This window comes from Pelodiscus sinensis, unplaced genomic scaffold, assembly GCF_049634645.1.
Source record: "Pelodiscus sinensis isolate JC-2024 unplaced genomic scaffold, ASM4963464v1 ctg99, whole genome shotgun sequence".
NCBI classification, from domain to species: domain Eukaryota; kingdom Metazoa; phylum Chordata; order Testudines; family Trionychidae; genus Pelodiscus; species Pelodiscus sinensis.
Window position 1 is genome coordinate 158,322 of NW_027465830.1, and position 21,160 is coordinate 179,481.

The 21,160-nt window shown below is 54.4% G+C and overlaps 1 protein-coding gene across 12 annotated transcripts in view; it reads right to left on the reverse strand.

Moving 5' to 3' along the window:
* ST3GAL3 (ST3 beta-galactoside alpha-2,3-sialyltransferase 3) overlaps positions 1-21,160 on the reverse strand; it is a 259,919-nt gene that overhangs the window by 52,952 nt on the left and 185,807 nt on the right. For all 12 annotated transcript variants that reach the window (XM_075914639.1, XM_075914644.1, XM_075914642.1 and 9 more), the window contains 2 exons: positions 15,606-15,701; positions 12,916-13,102 (listed from right to left, as the gene is read on the reverse strand). In XM_075914639.1, the coding sequence (XP_075770754.1) occupies positions 12,916-13,102; positions 15,606-15,701 (283 nt within the window). The remainder of the gene's footprint in view (positions 1-12,915; positions 13,103-15,605; positions 15,702-21,160) is intronic.

Genomic DNA, 21,160 nt, shown 5'->3' on the forward strand with positions numbered 1-21,160 from the left:
GATGGGAGTGGAGTTGACCAGTACACAGCTTGGACCTACCCGCAGTGAAGAGCTATGTCAAACTCCAGTCTGGTGCTCCCATGGTCTGTCCGTCGCAGCTCTTGGCCTCTGCCTGTGGTGGCTTTCTCCCCAGCCCTCGCTTCGCTCCACGACACTCGGCTCCTTCCCGCAGGCGGGATTTGTGTCCGGTTCAAACCAGGCTGAAGGCAGAGTGGAGAGCCGGGAAAGCCCCGTAACTCGGCGATGCGGAGCCCAGATTAGCCAGCTCAGGAAGCTGCAGCAACTGCTTGAGAATGGTCTTCGAAATTCCGGGGGAACTGAAGTGTCCGCAGCCCAACAAACAGCTGAAGAGCCCCCCAGCTGTGCCCCCAGTGTGAGCCCCGCGCAGGCTGCAGGGCAGACACACGGCCCTTGTGGGTCACGAGCTGAGTGAGAATCATAGAATCATAGAATAATAGGACTGGAAGGGACCTCAAGAGGTCATCGAGTCCAGCCCCCCCGCCCTCAAGGCAGGATCAAGCTCCGTCTACACCATCCCTGACAGATGTCTATCTAACCTGTTCTTAAATATCTCCAGAGAGGGAGATTCCACCACCTCCCTTGGCAATTTATTCCAATATTTGACCACCCTGACAGTTAGGAATTTTTTCCTAATGTCCAATCTAAACCTCCCCTGCTGCACTTTAAGCCCATTACTCCTTGTCCTGTCCTCAGAAACCAAGAGGAACAAATTTTCTCCTTCCTCCTTGTGACACCCTTTTAGATATTTGAAAACCGCTCTCATGTCCCCCCTTAATCTTCTTTTTTCCAAACTAAACAAGCCCAGTTCATGAAGCCTGGCTTCATAGGTCATGTTCTCTAGACCTTTAATCATTCTTGTCGCTCTTCTCTGTACCCTTTCCAATTTCTCCACATCTTTCTTGAAATGTGGCGCCCAGAACTGGACACAGTACTCCAGCTGAGGCCTAACTAGTGCAGAGTAGAGCGGCAGAATGACTTCACGAGTTTTGCTTACAACACACCTGTTGATACAACCTAGAATCATATTTGCTTTTTTGGCAACAGCATCACACTGTTGACTCATATTCAACTTGTGGTCCACTATGACCCCTAGATCCCTTTCTGCCATGCTCCTTCCTAGACAGTCGCTTCCCATCTTGTATGTATGGAACTGATTGTTCCTTCCTAAGTGGAGCACTTTGCATTTCTCTTTATTAAACCTCATCCTGTTTACCTCTGACCATTTCTCTAACTTGCTAAGGTCATTTTGAATTATGTCCCTATCCTCCAAAGAAGTTGCAACCCCACCCAGTTTGGTATCATCCGCAAACTTAATAAGCGTACTCTCTATCCCAATATCTACATCATTGATGAAGATATTGAACAGTACGGGTTCCAAAACAGACCCTTGAGGAACTCCACTTGTTATCCCTTTCCAGCAGGATTTAGAACCGTTAACAACAACTCTCTGACTACGGTTATCCAGCCAATTATGCACCCACCTTATCGTGGCCCTATCTAAGTTATATTTGCCTAGTTTATCAATAAGAATATCATGCGAGACCGTATCAAATGCCTTACTAAAGTCTAGGTATATGACATCCACCACTTCTCCCTTATCCACAAGGCTCGTTATCTTATCAAAGAAAGCTATCAGATTAGTTTGGCATGACTTGTTCTTCACAAACCCATGCTGGCTATTCCCTATCACTTTATTACCTTCCAAGTGTTTGCATATGATTTCCTTAATTACCTGATCCATTATCTTCCCTGGGACAGACGTTAAACTGACCGGTCTATAGTTTCCTGGGTTGTTCTTATTCCCCTTTTTATAGATGGGCACAATATTTGCCCTTTTCCAGTCTTCTGGAATCTCCCCTGTCTGCCATGATTTTTCAAAGATCATAGCTAAAGGCTCAGATACCTCCTTTATCAGCTCCTTGAGTATCCTGGGATGCATTTCATCAGGACCTGGTGACTTGCTGACATCTAACTTTCCTAAGTGACTTTTAACTTGTTCTTTGTGAATCCTATCTTCTAAACCTACCCTCTCTCTGCTTGTATTCACTACGTTAGGCACACCTCCAGACTTCTCGGTGAAGACCGAAACAAAGAAGTCATTGAGCATCTCCGCCATTTCCAAGTTTCCTGTTACTTGAGGACCAGAGCAGGTGGCAAGGGGGCGAGGGAGAGCGATTGCGCACACTGTGTCCTGGGAGTGTCCGTGGGCCAGGGCAGACAGCAGTGCAGAGGGCGCTGCTCCAGGCCCCAGGCTCGGCGAAGGCTGTGTCTGGGCACTGAACGGTTAAGCCACGTGCCTGCGCTCCCTCCCCCCGGCTCTCCACACCAGGGGAGAAAGGTGCAGGGCGAGGGTCTCGGAGGACGTGTCCCAGGAACAAGCAGCGGTTGGAGTTGATGCCAATGTGCCAGGAAAGGAACAGCAAGGGGAATCCCCCCCAGCCAAAAGGCAGACCCAGCTGGGGGGCTCGCAGAGAAGGCCCTCTCCATGCCGAGGGGAAACGGTGGGCTCAGCTGGGGCACTATGGGACCCCCCTGACAGGGACACTGCAAACCAGTCGAGCGGCCGGTCTGTCCTGCGCTACCCTCTGGCATCACCAATCCCAGGATGCACCTGTCCGCCTCAGGAGACCGTTCTGCAAGAGCATGAAGGCCGCCTCAGCTGAGACTGTGCAGCTGCACGGACACTGGCACGCGGCCCCATCCACGAGACTCACTCGGAGACCAGCGAGCCCCCGCAGGGGACAGGCAGGGGGTGCACCGGCAGGCCGGCCGGGGCAGAGCACAAGCCCTGCCGGTGGCTGCAGTGCCAATGCTTGCTGGAGAACAGCTGCCCCGGCTCCTCCCCGCTGCTGTCATGGCACGGAGCCGGGAGCCAGCCAGACATGCCTGTACAAAGGGCAAGCACTCGCCTCCTGACTTCCACTATTTCCTGGTGCCTCGGGCGCTTGCTCGGCAAGCTGCTCCTTCCCGCCGAGGCTGCTCAGGCGCTAGCAGGGGCTACGAGAAGGAAGTCTGGGAGGTGCCAATTTCGAGTGAAAGCTCTACCCTCCCTTGGCTTCTCCGCCCCCGTGTGCGCAGCTCAGGGAAGAAAGCCGAGTGCACTCTGGAATGCGGGAAGCCTGGAGCCAAGGGGAAGCTCTGAGGACTGGAAGGAAGCATGTGTTGTTCCAATGCTCGGTAATTACTGGCCTGTCAGTCCGACACTGATCCCAGGCAAGAGAAGGAGTTACTCACCGTGTGCAGTAACGGTGGTTCTTCGAGAGGTGTCCCCTTGGGTGCTCCGCTCTGGGCGCTGGTGCGTCCTCGCGCTGGCAACCGGAGACTTTTTCTAGTAGTTTCTGCTGCACCACGCACGCGCCACAGCGCCCTCTAGTACTGTTGGAGTCCGTTGGGCGCATGCGCGGCACGGCCGCCTCCGTTCCTTCTCTACCCGCTAGAGGAATAGGCTCCAAGCAGGGGAAGGAGGGAGGGTAGTGGAGCACCCACGGGGACACATCTCGAAGAACTAACGTTACTGCACAAGGTGAGTAACTCCTTCTTCTTCTAGTGGTCCCTGTGGGTGCTCCACCCTGGGTGACTACAGAGCGGTTTTCGACTCGTGGAGGTGGGTTTGGAGCCAGCCGTGTGCTAGTCACTGTTGACAGAACTGCGTGTCCAACTGCCATGCAAGTTGCAATTGAAGAAGAAAGCGCAAAATGTTGCGCGAACGTGTGGCCAGATGACCAGGTGGCGGCGTTGTAGATGTCTTGCAGAGGAACACTGTTAAGGAAGGCAGTTGTAGAGGACATCGCTCTTGTGGAGTGAGCCGTTATGGATTCAGGTAGATGTTTACCGTGTAACTTGTAACAAGTTCTTATACAGGAAATGATCCATTTCGAAATTCTTTGAGATGAGACTGCCTGCCCCTTAGATCGCTCAGCGTAGGAAAGGAAGAGTCTAGGTGAGGCGCACCAAGGCTTGGTGTGGTTCAGATAAAATGCCAATGCTCTGCGGACGTCGAGCGTGTGCCATGCGGCGTGGATTGGATCAGCATGCAGTTTTGGAAAGAAGGCAGGTAAGTGTCTAGGTTCATTGACATGGAAGGGGGAAGGCACTTTAGGGAGGAACTTCGGGTGGGGTCGAAGTATTACTCTGTTCTTAGTAAATACCGCGTAAGGAGGATCGGCCATCAGGGCCGCAAGTTCACTCACCCTCCTGCTGGAGGTTATAGCAACCAGAAAGGACACTTTCATGGACAAGTGAGACCACGCACAGGTGACCAGTGGCTCGAATGGTGGTTTCGTTAGGCTTTTAAGAACATTGTTTAGGTCCCAGACCGGATCTGGTGGTCAAACTGGTGGGAAGGTGTTTTGCAAACCCTTAAGGAAGCGTCTAGTCAAAGGGTTAGCGAGGAAGGAAGTGCCATCGATAGGGTGGTGAAAAGCTGCTAAGGCTGCTGCATGTACCCTGATTGTGCTAAGAGCGAGACCCGATTGCTTGAAGGATAATAGGTAATCCAGCAAAATTGGGATAGGGGCAGAAGCCGAACATGTTGTGTGTGAGTCCTTACACCAGTGAACAAATCTATTCCACTTGTATAGGTAAGTTTTCCTGGTAGAGAATCTTCTACTATTAATCAGAATCTCTTTTACCGGGTCCGAACTGGTAATCTCGGCATCCTGGAGCCATGGATGTGGAGATGAAGTTTGCGGAGGTCCGGATGGAAGGTCATGCCGTGATTCTGTGAGAGGAAGCCATGATGGAGTGGGAATGGAAACGGATTTGACACCGCCATTCCGTGAAGGTAAGGGTACCACGTCTGCCTGGGCCAGGCAGGTGCCACCCGTATAACTCGGGCCTGATCTACTCTGATCTTGTTGAGGGAATAGAGGGAATGGGGGAAAGGCGTACAGAAGGTGAACGCTCCACGAAATGGAGAACGCGTCTCCGAGAGACTGTTTCCCCAAGGCTCCTCTGGAACAGTAACAGTGGCACTTTCTGTTGTTCTTTGTGGCAAAGAGATATGTCCGGTTGTCCCCACCGAAGAAAGATTGGGGTGAGGATCTGCCTATCTCCCATTCTTGTTGATCGTGGAATGTGCGGCTGAGGGCGTCCGCTGTGATGTTGAACACTCTCAGGAGATAGGAGGCCACCGGGGTGACGTGATGAGCTAGACACCAATTCCAGAATCTGATGGCTTCTGTGCACAGGGATGGCGAGCGGGCGCCTCCTTGGCGATTGATATAGTACATGCAGGTGGTACTGTCTGTCATGATGGCGATGGTTTTTTGTGCTCTGTGAAATGCATCTCTGACTGCTCGCAACTTGAGGAAGTTTATGTGGAAAGTCTGCTCCACGAGTGACCATTTTCCCTGTGTTGTAACATCCCCTAAATGGGCTCCCCAACCCAAGAGGGAAGCGTCTGTTGTCAGTGTAAGCGTAGGTGTAGGACTCCGGAAGGGAACGCCTTCTAACATGTCTCGTGGGACTGTCCACCAATGGAGAGAGTGGAGGATGCGAGGTGGGATAGATACCACCTTGGAGAGCTGATCTCTGGAAGGCTTGTAAGCTGTTGCCAACCAGGACTGTAGGCCCCTCATGTGAAGTCTGGCTAGTTTGACTACATACGTCGTGGATGCCATATGGCCTAGAATCTTGAGACATTGACGGACCAGCATGGTAGGAACTGTGCATGCGGTCGTGATCAGGTCGCGAACCTGTGTTCGGGTAAGGTGGCCCTTGCTGTTAGTGTGTCTGAGATGGTGCCCAGTGTTCCATCGGCGGGGCATCGGTATGCGGCTTCTTAGACGGCGCTGGTTTGCTATGATGCCTCAGTGCCGGGAGGTCAGAGCTGCGGACAGTCGGAGCGAACGGAGTCGCAAGTGGCTCCGGTGCCGTATGTCGCGGTGCCGACAGTCTTTGTCTCGGCTCAGAGTGCGCTCTTTTGTGCACCCCCGCCGACTTATGCGATGGCGTGCCGGAAGTCCCGGGTTTATTGCCAGTGCTGACCCGTGCGGCTGTCGGTGCCGAGGGTAGCAAGGGAGTTGGGAAAAGGCCTGTTTTTGAGGTCGTACAGCCGGAGAGGGTAGAGGGATGATCTTTCTCCATACCCTTACTCTGCGATGTGGTTTTTGTGGTCGTTGGAGAGTCGTCGGAAGAAAGCCGAAGGGACCTCTCGTACGAGAGTCTTGAGTCTGTTAGCCCGGTCACGGCACGCTCTCGCGGTGAGTCTGGAGCAGTGCGGACACTTTTGAGTCTGGTGTGATTCGCCCAGACACTTAATGCATTTAGCGTGCCCGTCAGACACGGGCATCACATCACGGCATGATTCGCACCTCTTAAAGCCCGGCGAGCCAGGCATGAGGCGTTTAGAAAAAAAGCAGCGAACCGCAACAAGAATTTTTTTTTTAAACTAACTGGGTAACTGGAGAGGGCTAAAAAACTTAGATCGTGAGGAAAACTAGGGAGTAAAGAGGGAAACTGTCTATTTTTTAAACCAGAAAACAAGGAGAACTGAAGGCTCCGTCTACTGCCAAGGATGGTAGAGAAAGAAGTGAGGCGGCCGTGCCGCGCACGTGCCCAACGGACTCCAATGGCACTAGAGGGCGCCGTGGCGCGTGCACAGCCCAGCAGAAACTACTAGAAAAAGTCTTCAGTCGCCGGCGCAAGGACGTACCAGCACCCAGAGTGGAGCACTCACGGGGACCACTCAAAGAAGAATGGAGCAGCGTAGACAGGAGAGCTAATAAAGAATGAAAGGACGGTAACAATTAACACCAATGTGGGCTTATGGGAACGAGAGCCTCTCAGAGTCTTGTGGCACCTTCCCTTTCATGAGATTACAAGAATTCTTGGTCATGGCCCGTGCTGAACAGACATCTGAGAGGCACGTCAGTGGCTCCACACAGCACTGTGACTGAAAAACTAGAAAGATTACAAAATTACCATGAATAGTCGAGTAGCATCTAGAGATGAACATGTGGATGGGATCATGAGCTTTCGTGGGCACAACTCACTCAGATGACTGGAGTATTAGAAGTCCAGATCCGAGAATAAATAAGGGAAGGGGAAGAGGGGGAGATAGAGAGAGAGAAAAGGAGACAGCGAGTAGATTGTTCAAGCAGTTGCAAGAGGCTGATGGGAACAACTGGCACCTCCATTGGCTGGTTGGTTAAGTCATTAGGATGTGGAAGGTAGTGTGTGAGCCAGCCCATGTCTCTGTTCATTCCATTCGCATAAGAGTTAAACTTGTAAATGAAGTTAAGTTCCAGCCCTTCCCTGTGTATTTGGCTGGTGGAATTGGCCTGAAACAACACAGTGAGTTGGAGATCCATTAACGAGTGCCCGGACAGGTTAAAGTGTTCTCCAATGGGTTTCTGTGTGTTGCCTTCTCGGATATCTGATTTGTGTCCATTAATTCTATCCCGTAGAGACTGTCCAGCTGGCCAATACACATGGCAGTGGGGCATTGCTGGCATTTGACGGCATGGATCACATTAGTGAATGTGCGGTTAAATGAGCCTGATGTCGTAGCTGATGTGGTTGGGTCCAGTGATGAAATCGCTTGCGTAGCTGTGTGGGCAGAGTTGGCACCGGGGCTGATTGCAGGGCTGGGTTCCTGGATGATTATGATGCAAGTGTGTTGTGTGGTTACTGGAAACAATTTGTTTGAGGTTGGGAGTTTCCTGTAGGTGAGGACTGGCCTGTCCCCCAAGACCTGTGAGAGAGAGGGGTCATGTGCCAGGGTAGGTTGTAGATTGTTGATAATGCGTTGGAGGGGTTTAAGTTGTGGGCTGTAGGTGATGACAAGTGAAATTCTGTTGTTTTCTCTTTTGGGCCTGTCTTGAAGTAGGTGTCTGGGTATTCTCCTGGCTCAGTCGATCTGTTTTTTCACGTCTCTGGGTGGGTATTTCAGTTTTAAGAATGCTCTATATAGATCCTGTATATAGATAAATATCGATTACCATGCACACCTTACATGGGCAAAGAGCTGGCTAACCAATAGGCCTCAACATTCAATTGTACATGGGGGAACCATCAGCCATCCCCGGGGTTTCTAGCAGGGTCCGGCAGGGCTGGATTCATGGCCCTGGGCTACTTAACGCTTTCCAACGAGCTGGAAGAGAGTGAAATGAGCCTGACAAAGTCACACATGGATTGGGGGAGTGGGGAAGAACAGAGGGAAGGGACACATGGTGATCTGGGTTAGCCAGCGAGCTGGAGGCAAACACACAATGTGGTTTAACATGGCTCAGTGTAAACACATATCCTTAGGAGTCAAGACAAAGCATGCATGCTGGGCGGGGACTCGATCCTGGGAAGCTGGGACGAGGGTCCCGGTGGCTAGTGGGCTGAGCGCGAGGTGAGTGACAGGCTCAGCTGAGTGGCACTTCTCCTGCGGCAGGCAGGCAGGCTCTTGGTGCTCTGTGCGGCTTCGCAGTCGAATTCTGTGCTCTGAGCAGGAGTGTGAACAGCCTCTGCTCACTGGGCTCCAGAGCAGCAAGGGGAGCTGGTGACCTGGATGGGACTGTTCCCTTCTTCGGTGCCTGCCCCCAAATATGGCGGCTGGCAAAGCCTGGGTGTTCATATACCTTGGTCTCGGCTCGGGCGGAGAGCCGCCACGCCCCTCAGGCACTGGGGAAGCACTCAGAGCCATGGAGGGACGCGCTCTGCGCTGAGCGAGGGACTGCCCCAGGCATCCATCAAGTTGAGGGGCATAGAGTCCAGTCCCCTGGCAGGACCAAGCACTGTCTAGACCATTCCTGGCAGGTGTCTGTCCAACCTGCTCTGAAATATCCCGAGATGGGGATTCCACAACCCCCCCAGGCAATTTATCCCAGTGTTTCACCACCCTGACAGGCAGGAAGTTTTTCCTAATGTCCAACCTAAACCTCCCTGGCTGCAGTTTAAGCCCATTGCTTGTCCTGCCCTCAGAGGCCAAGGAGAACAATTTCTCTCCCTCCTCCTTGTAACACCCTTCTAGACACTTGAAAGCGGCTCGCATGTCCCCTCTCAATCTTCTCTTTTCCAATCTAAACAAGCCCAATTCTTTCAGCCTTGCCTCCTAGCTCATGTTCTCTAAATCTTTCATCATTCTTGTTGCTCTTCTCTGGACCCTCTCCAATTTCTCCATGTTTTCTGAAACATGGCGCCCAGAACTGGACACAATACTCCAACTGAGGCCTGATCAGTGCAGAGCAGAGCGGAAGAATGACTCCTCGTGTCTGGCTCACCACTCTCCTGTTCATGCAGCCCAGAAACTACACCGGAACGTGCAGACTAAGTGTCATACACCAAGGGAACTGGCTACATTGGTTCCAGACTGGACATCCTTCCAATCTGAGTTCAGTCTTTCCCCAGCTCAGCTGCTTCCATCAGTCATCGTGGGTGGAGTCCCAGGGGAGAACCGATGACTTGGATTACCTCACTCCCCACCTTTAAACACAATTCATCCAAGGTGGGAGCCCTTTGTTCCTCTTGGAGATGGATTCCGGTGTCAAGTGACATGGTCACACGTCTCTGCAGGGCCCTGGTCTCCACACTTCATGGGCTGACACACATGTCCACAGGGAAGGTTAAGCTCCATTGTCTTTTGCTTATGGGCCACAACTGCCCTGGCACGTAATCAGTGGGGATGACCCAAAGCAAAGCCCATGCAATCTCTGAGGCACAAAAGGAAACGGACATAGTAGGGTTGTGAACGACTAGTCACTGCCCCCTGCCTGGCTGCCTCGATCAGAAAGAGGCAGCAAGGGGTGCGTGCGGGGGAAGAAAAGGGCCTGCTTCAAAGCAGCAGTGCCACATGGAACCTGGGGCCAGACTCCAGGCTCCACGCAGCACTGCCGCTTTGAAACACCACGTGCCCCCCGGGGTCCCCAGATGGCCCACGCTCCCTGCGGTGTTTCAAAGTGGCAGTGCTGCCTGGAGCCCCCGCTGACCTCGGGTTCCACGCTGTGTTGCTGCTTTGAAACGCTGTGGGCAGCCCAGGGTCCCCAACTGACCCCAGGCTCCACGTGGCGCTGCCGCTCTGAAATGCCACAGGGAGCATGGGGCTAGTGAGTCCTCCTCTGGCCCCATGCTCCCCACAACGCTTCGCCTTTGAAGGGTAGGAACAGCCCTGGGCGATTGCTGCACTTCAAAGGCCAAAGCGCCCTCACCGACCAATCCAATAGTCAAGGCAAATTGCATCGACTATCCGAGTAGCCAAATAATCAACATTTTACATCCCTAGTGAAAACCAATGGGATAATCGTGTTCAGTAGGTTCCAATGATATCGCACATGAAGTATCTCACACAAAGCGTCGTGCGTGTGGTGTACCCCCACAGAGAATATGGAGCAGCCCGTCATGGAGGGTCTCCTCAGGAGCCGCCTGTGCACCTCTGGCAGCTATTACAGCGAGAGGCAGCCATGGGTGGTGAAAAGGATCTGCTCAGATGGCTGCCCTGGCCTTCCCGCTGTGGCCTGGGGTGCAAGGGCATGAGAGCATCCAGGACAAAGGGCTGGCCCCAGAGAGCGTCTGATCTCCGGCGCCTGACCCGTGACTGGAATCCACGTGGTTAATCATTTGAAAAAGGGAAAATTGCTTCTCTGGGCCCTTCTCTCCACACAACTGGAGGTTCGGCTGGAAAGCGCCACACGGTTGCTGGATCTCTATCAAGCAGCTGAAGAAAGAACATCAGGCCTACACACCGCCTGAAAGGCCGCACATCAGACAAAACAGCTCAATCCCTCAGCTCCCTCGCTTCTCTTCTTGACCTTCAGTGTATGGTTCCATAGGTTTCACAGTGTTCAGGGCCAGACGGGACCACTAAATCACCTGGTCTGACCTGCAAATCGCGGGCCAATGCTTCTCCAGGCAGTTACCCCTGTATTGGCCCAACTTGTGTTCGGCTACAGCACGCTTTTCAGAAAGGCATCAGTCTGATTTGGAGACATCAAGGGATGAAGAGTCTACCAGCCCCCATGGCAGCTCGCTCTAGTAGTTAATCACCCACACCATTAAAAAATACTCGCTTCATTTCTAATTTGAATTTTTCTGGCTTCACTTCCAGCCATTGGTGCTTGTTAATTGCCAGTGATATACAGGAGGCCAGGTTAGATGCTGTTTGGCCTAAAACTCTAGGATGAAGCACATTAAAATCAACACTCGCCCTGTCACACAATGTGGGATTGGTCGGTATGCAATGAAATCCACGGCTTGGAACAAGATTCGTAAGATTAATAGTGAGACTCACTCAAGGAACACAAATTCTGGCAAGTCAAGCATAGCAGTGCAATGAGGCAAGCCAAGAAGGGATCGGAAGAGCAACTAGCTAAGGACACAAAACTCAACAGCAATGTTTTGAAGTGCACCAGGAAGCAGAAAGGCTGCCAAAGAGGCAGTGGGGCCTCTACATGACTGGGGAGCTAAATCAGCACTCAGGGAAGACAAGGGCATTGCAGAGAAGCTAAGGGAACCCTTGGCAGCCACCTTCGCTGCAGAGGATAAGGAGGATCTTTCCAGGCGATACATCTGAGCCATGTCCCAGACTGAAGAGTCAGTTGCGGCGGTTTTGGAGCAAACTGAACACGGAGCAATAAGTCATCAGACCATCTGGTTTGCACCCCAGGCTTCTGAAGAACTCAAACCACCGGTGGCAGCAAGTCTCAGAGCTGTCGCGTGTTAGCGCGTCTGCAGAAACAACAAGGAGTCTTGTGGCACCTTCAAGACGAACAGATTGATTTGGGCATCAGCATCCGAGGTAAAACCCCTTTGCCAGATGCGCGTAACCGATCGCTTACATTGGCTTCTGCGCCAGGTAGCCGGGAGATGGCGAACGGAACTCAGATCGCTCCAGGCAAGCCGAACTTCAGAGCACGCAAGCTGGCAGCACCTCTAGGGAAGAGCCGACGCCTCAGACCGGCAGGTGAACACAGCCTGTTGGGGAAGAGCCAACACGGCGCGATGCAGCCCGATCTCCTTTCGCAATCTGCGGGAATGCTGTGAGGGCATCGACGTGCGTGGACGGGCTGGCCCAGGGCTAGGAAACGAGCGGTAGGAATGAATGGGGAGTTTTCACAATGAAAAGAGGTAACCCAGGGTCTCCCCAGGCACTGGACTGGGGCGATGCTGCTCCACGTATTCGACGGGGGCCTGGAGAAGGGGCTGATAGCGGGGCTGCGACACTTGCAGAGGATACCAGTGAACTGCAGAGTCACAGTGAGCGGGCGACACTCACCAGGCGAGCGGTGAGCGTTCACCACGGCCCCGTCAGTCTGTAGGGAACAATAATGGGAGAGGCACATACGAAATGACCGGGTCCGGCCCACTCCTGAGAGGGACCTTGGCATCACGGACGGTCTCCGAAGCCGCCTGCTCGATGTGGCCATCGCCCAAGCTAACAGACTGCTGGGCTGCTTTAGGAAAGGGAGAAGCCAGCAGAGAACAGCCCCTCCCCCGGATAAACCCCAGGTGCACCCACATCTCGAGTGCTGAATGCGGCTCTGCTTGCCTACCCCCGGCAACCCTCAGAGCTGCCCGGAGCGTGCCACAGGGGCTCCAGCGGCCTGGGGCCCTTTGAAGTGCCAGACCCCAGGGCAGCTGCCCTAGTGCTGCCCCATTGGTGGGCCTGGAGGCAGGATGTAAGCCCACGCTCCCTGCCCTCCAAGTGCCAAAAGCATGGAGCACTGACCAGGCAGGCAGGGCTCTGATAGAGGACGTGAGCGCCGCCCCAGTGTGGCCGCTCGGACATTCTGAAGGGAGCCCCGGTTGGACAGCGGCTGCCAGATGCACTGAGCCAGCCCGTGGAAGTGGCAGTGAAACGCAGGCACCCAGGCAGGCAACGAAACCTGGCCCAGATCCAAATGCTGCAGGCCAAGTCACGACACTGCTGCTGCCTCTCCCACCCAGCACGCGCCACAGGCCGCCTCTTACCACTTTCTCCTTGTAAACAATGTATTTCAGCCACTTGAAGTCCTGCCACTTGAACCCGGCCAGCACGAAGAACGAGTCCTTCTCGTACTGCTCCAGCTTCTGGATGGCCCCCTCCGGGTACGTGATTCGCAGCGTGGTCTTCCCGCCCACATCCTTCTCAAAGCCCTTCACCGGCGCCGAGTTCAGCCTGCAGGGTGACAGAGGAGACGCTGCCTGACTCTCCCGCACAGCCACACGCGGCTGCCTGGGCTCCTGCCCTCCCTACGCACAGCCAGACCTTGCTGCGAGTGGCCAGGTCCATGAGACAGGCCCACACCGGCGTGCACCACTTCCCACTGGAGCTAGGAATCAAAAACCAGCACCCGTGGCGTGCACCAGGCCAAGGAACTGGAAAAGCAAGTCGATGACAAACAGTAACGTGCATAACTGTCCGCACGAGAAGAGCCAGTGCAGCTGGACTGTTCACGTGCTCGCTCAGAGAGCTCAGAGCCAGGGCCGACCCGAGCCCTTTTGGCGCCCTAGGCCCGGGCGTGCGGTGCTGCCCCCAGGCGCAGGGCGCATGCGCAGGCCTGCCCGTGGGGCGCACGGCGCATGCGTGCGCTGGCCACAGCCGCTGGCGTGAAGCCCGGGGACCGCCCGGCGCATGCGCAGGCCGGTCATGGCTGCTGGCGCGCAGCCCGGGCCTGCCCCTGGGGCGCATGGCGCATGCACTGTCCAGCCCGGCCTGGCCAGTACTGCTGGCACACGTGCTGGGCCGTGCAGGGCCCCGCAGCCACGGGGGGAAGGGCGCTGCTGTCTGGCGCCGCGGGGGGAAGGGCGCTGCTGGCCGGCGCCGCGGGGGGAAGGGCGCTGCTGGCCGGCGCTGCGGGAGCCGGGCGCGCGACACCTGATGGCAGCTTTTAGGGACGTCGCGCGCCCCTTACAGCTGCCATCAGGCGCCCCCCATGGGTTGGCGCCCTGGGCAGCTGCCCGGCTCGCCCATGCCTCCGTCCGGCCCTGCTCAGAGCACACAGGGCCCCAGGAAAACTTCCCTCTGACACAAACTCTGTCACGTTATGACACAATTGCCACTCTTCCCCGACTAAGACTCAAGACATTAAAGTTCCACTCCTCCATCCAACCCAAATCCCTCGACGTCAGAGCTGAAGCCCACCCTGCAGCAGGCAGCCAGGCAATGTTCAAGGCACGGATCCCGCTGCCTGCAGACCGCATGCCCCGAGCAGCGCACAGCCTGGCGGCATTCCTGCTGTCTCCTCGACTTGGAACCCCCAGGAGCCCGGAGCCGGCTGTCCCCATACCTCCCCTTCCCTCTCCCCCTAGGCCTGCGCCCTCATTCCCCAGGGGCTTCCGCCTCACCTGCTCCTCGCTGGAATTCAGGAGAGTCTTGTCTAGCGTCACATTCCAACCCGCCCAGACGGGGTTGCCCAGGGAAGCCTGCTAGAGCCCTCCAGAGCTGCTGATATTCCCCCATGGGGCGCTCCCGGAGGATTGCCTCTGTCAGCAGGAGGCCTGTTGCTGGGGGAACGGAGGGTCCAAGCTCAGAGCAGCTCATGCTCCCCTGCCCTCGGAGCCCGGCGGGGCTGGCCGGGAGCGCCAGCGAAGGTCTGCTTTTGTTTTCACCTCCACAAAACTGGCCCAGAGTTTTAAGAATAAAACTTGCAGCCCGAGTTCCTCGGCGCCGCGAGGAGTCAGTCAGATCCCTGCTGCGCGGCTGGCCCCTGCACTATGCTGCAGCATCGGCTCTGCCGAGTTTCGCTGCCGCATCCACCCCCGCGCCTGGGTCCAGCGCCCGCCCAGGCCTCAACGCACAAGAGAAAGGCCCCGCTCCTTCCCCGCCGGCCATGGGACTCGCCAGGCCGATGGAGAGCTGAGCACCCGGCTTCCCTTAGCCTGAGGCTGGCCTTGCACCTCCTCCCGCAGGGGCTGAGAACGCCCCTCTGCATCTCAGCCCACAGGCCAGCGGGTCACTGGGGCAGCCCATACACTGCAGGCGGCCCAGCCCCTCCCCACAGCCACGGGCTGAAGGGGGAACCCTCACGGAGGCAACAGGAGGCGTTTTGGATTTAACTCTAAGTGGGAGGCTTAGTGCAAAGAACTGCAGCCCCTCCCCGCCTGCCTTCCAGGCGGAGCCCGAGGCCCAGCAGGGGCCCTGCAAGAAGGGGGCTGCTGCAGCCCGAGGGAGCAGGACCCACGAGGTCATGAGAAAGAAGGAGGGGGTGGGGTGGAGGCCAGGCGGGAGATTTCTCCCACCTAGCACTTTCCCCAGCGTCCGGGGCCCAGGAGGGGAGTAGCAAACAGCTCCTCTGCTCCCCTGGCAGGACACAGGCCCTGGAGCAGCAGGCCCTGGCTAAGGCCGCGTGTGCGTGTCCTGGCAGGGCCGGGCCGATGGGATGGAACTGGAGCAGCTCTAGAACAGCAGCTAACACGCCAGCAGGGACACCCCGGGAGAGCCACGCCCTGGGAAGATCTCGGGAGGAGAGGGCTGGGCTGAGGTCATGGCGGGGGCAGCATGGAGGCTCCGCCTGCCCGGTTAGGACCCTGGGACACTGCACATCCGGGCTAGCTGTACACGGCACGGCACGCTCCCTCCCAGCGGCGCCTGCTGCTGGTTACACCTGAAGGACGGAGGCGGAACCTCTGCCCCCGCTGTTCATGCTGCACAAGACCCAGCATGGATACCGAGGACTCACCTGACGACGACATCGTAGTCATCAATTTTCAGCCCCAGGGACTTATTGGCAAGCACTCCCCCATTGCCCACGATAACGCATCGCCGGCAACTGAGGCTGGGGAGAGAGGCAGGGAAAGGTTAGTGTAACGTGGCACCACCGACCGGCACGCGGAGGCACGCGGCCAGGAGCCGTGTTCAGAACCGAGGGAGGCAGCTGAGACTGGGGAGGGAAGGGCCGCATGCCAGCCTCAGCGCATCCCCTCGTGCCAGGGGCGCGGCTGGGAACACACACTGCTTCGCGGGCCACCCTCGCGCCGCACAGCAGGCAGGCTTGGAGGACAAGTCGTCTCCTCTTGTCGTCTGCCTACCCTGCCTGCCTGGGTCAGAGGGAAGCCAGGAACGGCCTCTGCAGTGAGCCACCTCCACTGCACAAGGCAACACACGCAGAAGCAACAAAGCATCTCTTCTTGCCAGCATGCGCCTGCACTAGATGCAGCTAACTCCCTGTGTCCTAGAAACTAGCAGCTGTCGGGCTGACAGTGTCGGACAATGAACAGGGTGGGGACTGTCAACGGCAGCCTCTCTCCTCAGTAGTCATGGTGCGGCACTTGATTCACAAGATGCAAGTTCAATTCCTGACTCTGACACTGGTTTGCTGGATGACCCTGGGCATGCCACTTGCCTCGCTATGCCTCAGTTTCCTGATCTGTAAAACAGGGACAATGATACCGATCCCTCCTTTACAAAGCGCTTGAAACTTGCAAATGAAAAATGCTATCACAGGCGGAGCCGCATGAGCCTGTCACTGGAAAAACGTAAAAAACAACCAACAGCCCTGCCGCACCTTAGAGACTAACCGAACGTGTAGATGGGGGCATGAGCCCACTTCCTCAGATGACCGGGAACGGCTGTGTAAGAGCAGGGGGCTAGTGTATTATCCTGCAGGAATGCAAGTCATGAAAAGGCTCAGACAAAGTCACCGATTGTGTATCTGGAATTACAGCCGCGTGTGAACAGTAACCACCGCTCAGAGACGGTAAGACCAGACATCGAAGGGACCTGTGCATTCTGTCTTCACCTGCGTAATGTGCTTCAGGGAAAGGCCAGGGCTAGACCTGCCCGTCTGGGTTCCACCGAAGGCCACACACGGAGCTGGGAACACAGACTCGGACACTAGTGCTGGTCTCCTAGACAGGGTGGGGCCCGGTGCAGCTGCCAGGGAGGGGAGGGCAGCTCTCAGCGGCTCTCTCCCAAGCCGCCAGAGGAATGGTGGGAGAGCCAGCCAAAACGCGCCCCGGTGCTCATCTGGGAGCAGGCGCACCCCCCGCACAAGATGCACTGTAAGGGCTGTAGCACGTGGCTGAGATTTAAGCATAGACCTCAGGGCTGACAGAGGACCCAGCACCACAGCTATGGCGGGGCAGGGGGGTTGGCCAACTTTGGCAATGAATCCTTTGACAGCACCCAAGCACTCTTCACACAGCTGGGCAGGAAACCCGCCCCGGCCAGGCGCAGCGACTGATCATGAAGAGAGCGTCCTGGCTTGAGTTAAAGAACTGGGGACAGAGCTGCTGGCAGGCCTGTTCGGGGGAGACTTGCACAGAGTTCATGAATACAGCGCCCAAGGAAGACTCAGGAACCGCTTCCAAACGGCTGAAAAGACATCAGAGAGCAGGAACCGAGCCCTTCAGCTCCACACAACAGCTTATACATTAAAGCCACTGGCCCTGCTCGTCTGGCTGTGAAAGCTCCCGGCAGCGACAGTCTCCCTGAACATCTCTAAGCAGCTACGGGGGGGGGGGGGGGGGGCTGGAACAAGGGAAGGAAGGTCAATTTAGGGCCACCCTTGCCTTTGAATTAGCCCTAGAAGAAATCATTAGATCATCAGGGTCAGACCAAGGGTCCATCCAGCCCAGCGTTAGGGTTGCCAGATGATTTCACCAAAAATACTGAACACCCCTCCCCCCCCCAACCCCCCCACACACACACACACTGGGGAAAAAATTCTTTTGAGAATAAAAAAGGGGGGAAACCAAAGTTGCTGAGAGTTATTAAGCAAAAAAAAAAAAAGAAAAAAAACAGCATGGCCCCTTTAAGAAATGCTTTTCAGGATTTTTGGCCCCAATAGGCTGCTGGTGGCGTCCACCATCTTGTCTTCCTGCTCCGGGCCAGACAGCTCCCCTGTGGAACCAGGCAAGCACCTGGGATTTTCGCCTCCCGGCCGGGAAAAACATCAGAAAATACCCGACCGTTCAGGACATTTCAGGTGTCCGGTGTTTTCTGAATTTTTTTTGGAGAGGAGGTGAAAATACCGGACTGTCCAGGTCGATACTGGGCGCCTGGCAACCCTAGCCAGTGTGCTGTCTGCCGCCAGCAGCCAATGCCAGGTGCCCAGAGGGAGTGAACAGAACCGGGGATTAGCCAGTGACCCAGTCCCAGCCTTGACAGACAGGCCAGGGACACTCTCCCTGCCCAGCCTGGCTAACAGCCCCTGATGGACCTGATCTCCATGAATCTAGCTAGCTCTTTCTTTAGCCCTGTTATAGCTTTGACCCTCACAACAGCCTCGGGGCAAGGAGCTCACGAGGCTGAATGTGCATTGTCTGAAGAAAAACTTCCTGTGGTTTGTTTTAAACCTGCTGCCTGCTCATTTTGCTGGGTGACCCCTAGTTCTTACGTTACGGGAACAAATCAATAACTTTTCCTTCTTCACTTTCTCCTCACCAGTCATGATTCTATAGCCCTCTGTCCTAGCCCCCCTTAGCTGTCTCTTTTCCAAGCTGAAAAGTCCCCGTCTTATTAATGTCTCCTCAGATAGCAGACATTTTGACCCCATCATTTTTGTTGCCCTTTTCTGAACCTTTTCCAGTATCCTTTTTGAGATGACGCGACCACACATGCATGCAGTATTCAAGATACAGATGTTCTCCCTCTTATTCTCTATCCCTTTTTAAATGATTCCCTCCATCCTGTTTGCTTGTTTGACGCCTGCTGCATATGGAGTGGATGTATCACAATGACTCCAAGATCTCTCTCGCGTGGTTACAGCTAATTTAGTGCCCGTCATTTTATACATGCAGTTGGGATGATGTTTTCCAATGTGCATTACTTTGCATTATAAACATTACATTTGCCATTTTATTGTCTAGTCACCTAGTTTTGTGTTATCCTTTTGAAATCTTCTTTGGTCTTAACTACCTGGAGCAATTTGGTATCATTTGCAAATTTTGCCACCTCCGTTTACCCCTTTCTCCAGATCATTTATGAATGTGTTGAACAGGAGGAGTCCCAGGACAGACCCTTGGGGGACCCCACTAGCTACCTCTCCCCACTCTGATAACTTAACATTTACTCCTACCCTTTGTTTCCTGTCTTAATTGGTTACCAATCCACGAAGGACCGTCTCTCTTATCCCATGACAACTTACTGTACTTAAGAGCCTTTGGTGAGGGACCTTGTCAAAGGTTTTCTGGAAATCTAAGTGCACTATATCCACTGGATCCCCCTTCTCCACATGCTTTTTGACCCCTCAAAACCTCTAGCAGATTGGTAAGGCAGGATTTCTCTTCACAGAAACCATGTTGACTCTCTCTCAGCAAATTCTGTCCATCTATGTGTCTGACAGTCCTGTTTAACTATAGTGTCAATCAATTTGCCCAGTGCTGATGTTAGATTTACTGGTCTGTAGTTGCCAGGATCGCCGCTACAGCCCCTTTAAAAACTGGTGTCACAAGAGCTCTCACAGGCAATGGGGCATGCAATCAGCACGCATACACCCGTCACTTCAGGTGTCCCTGCTCTGTGTGTGCGGCGCTTGAACAACACCGGTAGGGAAAACACTGCGCTGACGGAAGCTGCTGGAATCTGGCAAGCCTGCGCATGGGCAATGGTAAGTCAAATGTCTCGTGGCCACACGCAGAACCTCAATGGGCCACACGTGGCCTGTGGGCCACACACTGCCCCCCACTAAGTTATGCTGACCCCAAACAGCAGGTTTCACTTTCTTTTACCCAGTAATTCCTGCATCAAGCTCTGTCTGAGTTAGAATATCTTGTTCCAGAGGCCTCGACTGATTCAAGGTGTGGGCGTACCATGGATTTATACAGCGGCATGGTAAGATTTTCTGTTCTAATTTATCTGTCCCTTTCCTAATACTTCCGAACATTCTTTTATTGCTGCTACAGACTGAGCAGATGTTTGCAGAGACCCATCCACAAAGACTCCAAGATCTCTTTCTTGAGTGGGAACAGCTAATTTAGATCCCATCATTTTGTATGTATAATTAGAATGATGTTTTCCAAGGCTCATTCAGAAGTCTTGGGTGAATACTGTCTGGCCCTGACGATTTAAGACTTTCATTTATCCATGTGTGACGGCGCGTTGGGGTCCCCGCCTCCTGCACCCCCGAAATGGCACGAACAGACTCCGCCAGCCAGTAGAACAGAGGTGGTTTATTGCTTCTCCAGCATACAGCACAGCACAGATGTCATCTGGTTGCAGGGCAGGCCTAGGATGCCTCAGCCCCCCTTGATATGTGTGTGGGGGGGGGGTCTCGGCTTCTAAACCCCCCAGCTTGTTGCTGAGGCTGCTTCCTCCATCCTCCCAGACAGAAACTAACTCCCTCTCCTCCAGCCCTGCCCCCCAGCCAGGGCAGCATCCACCTTCCTTTGTTCCTCTCCATGGGGGTTAGCTGGTTGGACAGGACACCCTTTGCATAATGACACATCCCTGTCCTTCTGGGCTGTGGTACCGGCAGCAGCCAGTGGGGTTACCACAGACCCATAGAAACCAGCAAGTTCCCCCCCACTACGTCACACCATGTTCCAAAACATTCTCTATTGACACCTCAAAATGGGGCAGTTCCTCAGATCTGTCACCTGAAAAACGGGCTCAGGTATGGGATTCTCACCCACATCCTCTGCAATGAAGACCACTGCAAAGAATTCATCTAGCTTCTTCTCAATGGCTTTGTCTGGAAGGCTTCCTGCATCTGACGTAGTCACATTTTTTGTTACTGTTAGTTTTTGTGTCCTTTGCTGGTTGCTCTTCAAATTCGTTTTTGGTCTGTCTAATTATACTTTGGCGTTTGACTTACCAGCATTCCTGCTCCTTTCTATCTGTCTTAGTAGAACTTGAGGGCCAATTTTAAAAGATGTCTTTTTGACCAGGATCAAGTTACCTCTGAACCTTCTCTTGGAAACAGCAGAGGTGTTTCGGTTTTCACCAAGAAGTCTGATGAAGGAATGCCTAATAGTGAATGCCAGTGGGAAGGGGGTAGATTTAGAAGATAAAATAAAAAAAGAACAAGTTAAAAATCACTTAGAAAAGTGAGATGCCTGCAAGTCACCAGGGCCTGAGGAAATGCTCCTAGAAAGCAGAACTGGATGCAGTCTCCAGTAACAGTCTACCGGTTGCTATGTGAGGGGTAATGCCACCTCCCTTAGGCACCCCTGGATCACATTTGCTCTTAGCACGCTGGGCGCTCATGTTCAACCAGCTGGTTAGTCCTTTCGAGTGTGTCTGCCTGTTGAGGACCATCTCTCATCTTACCGGTGTGCCTATGATCTTTGGTTC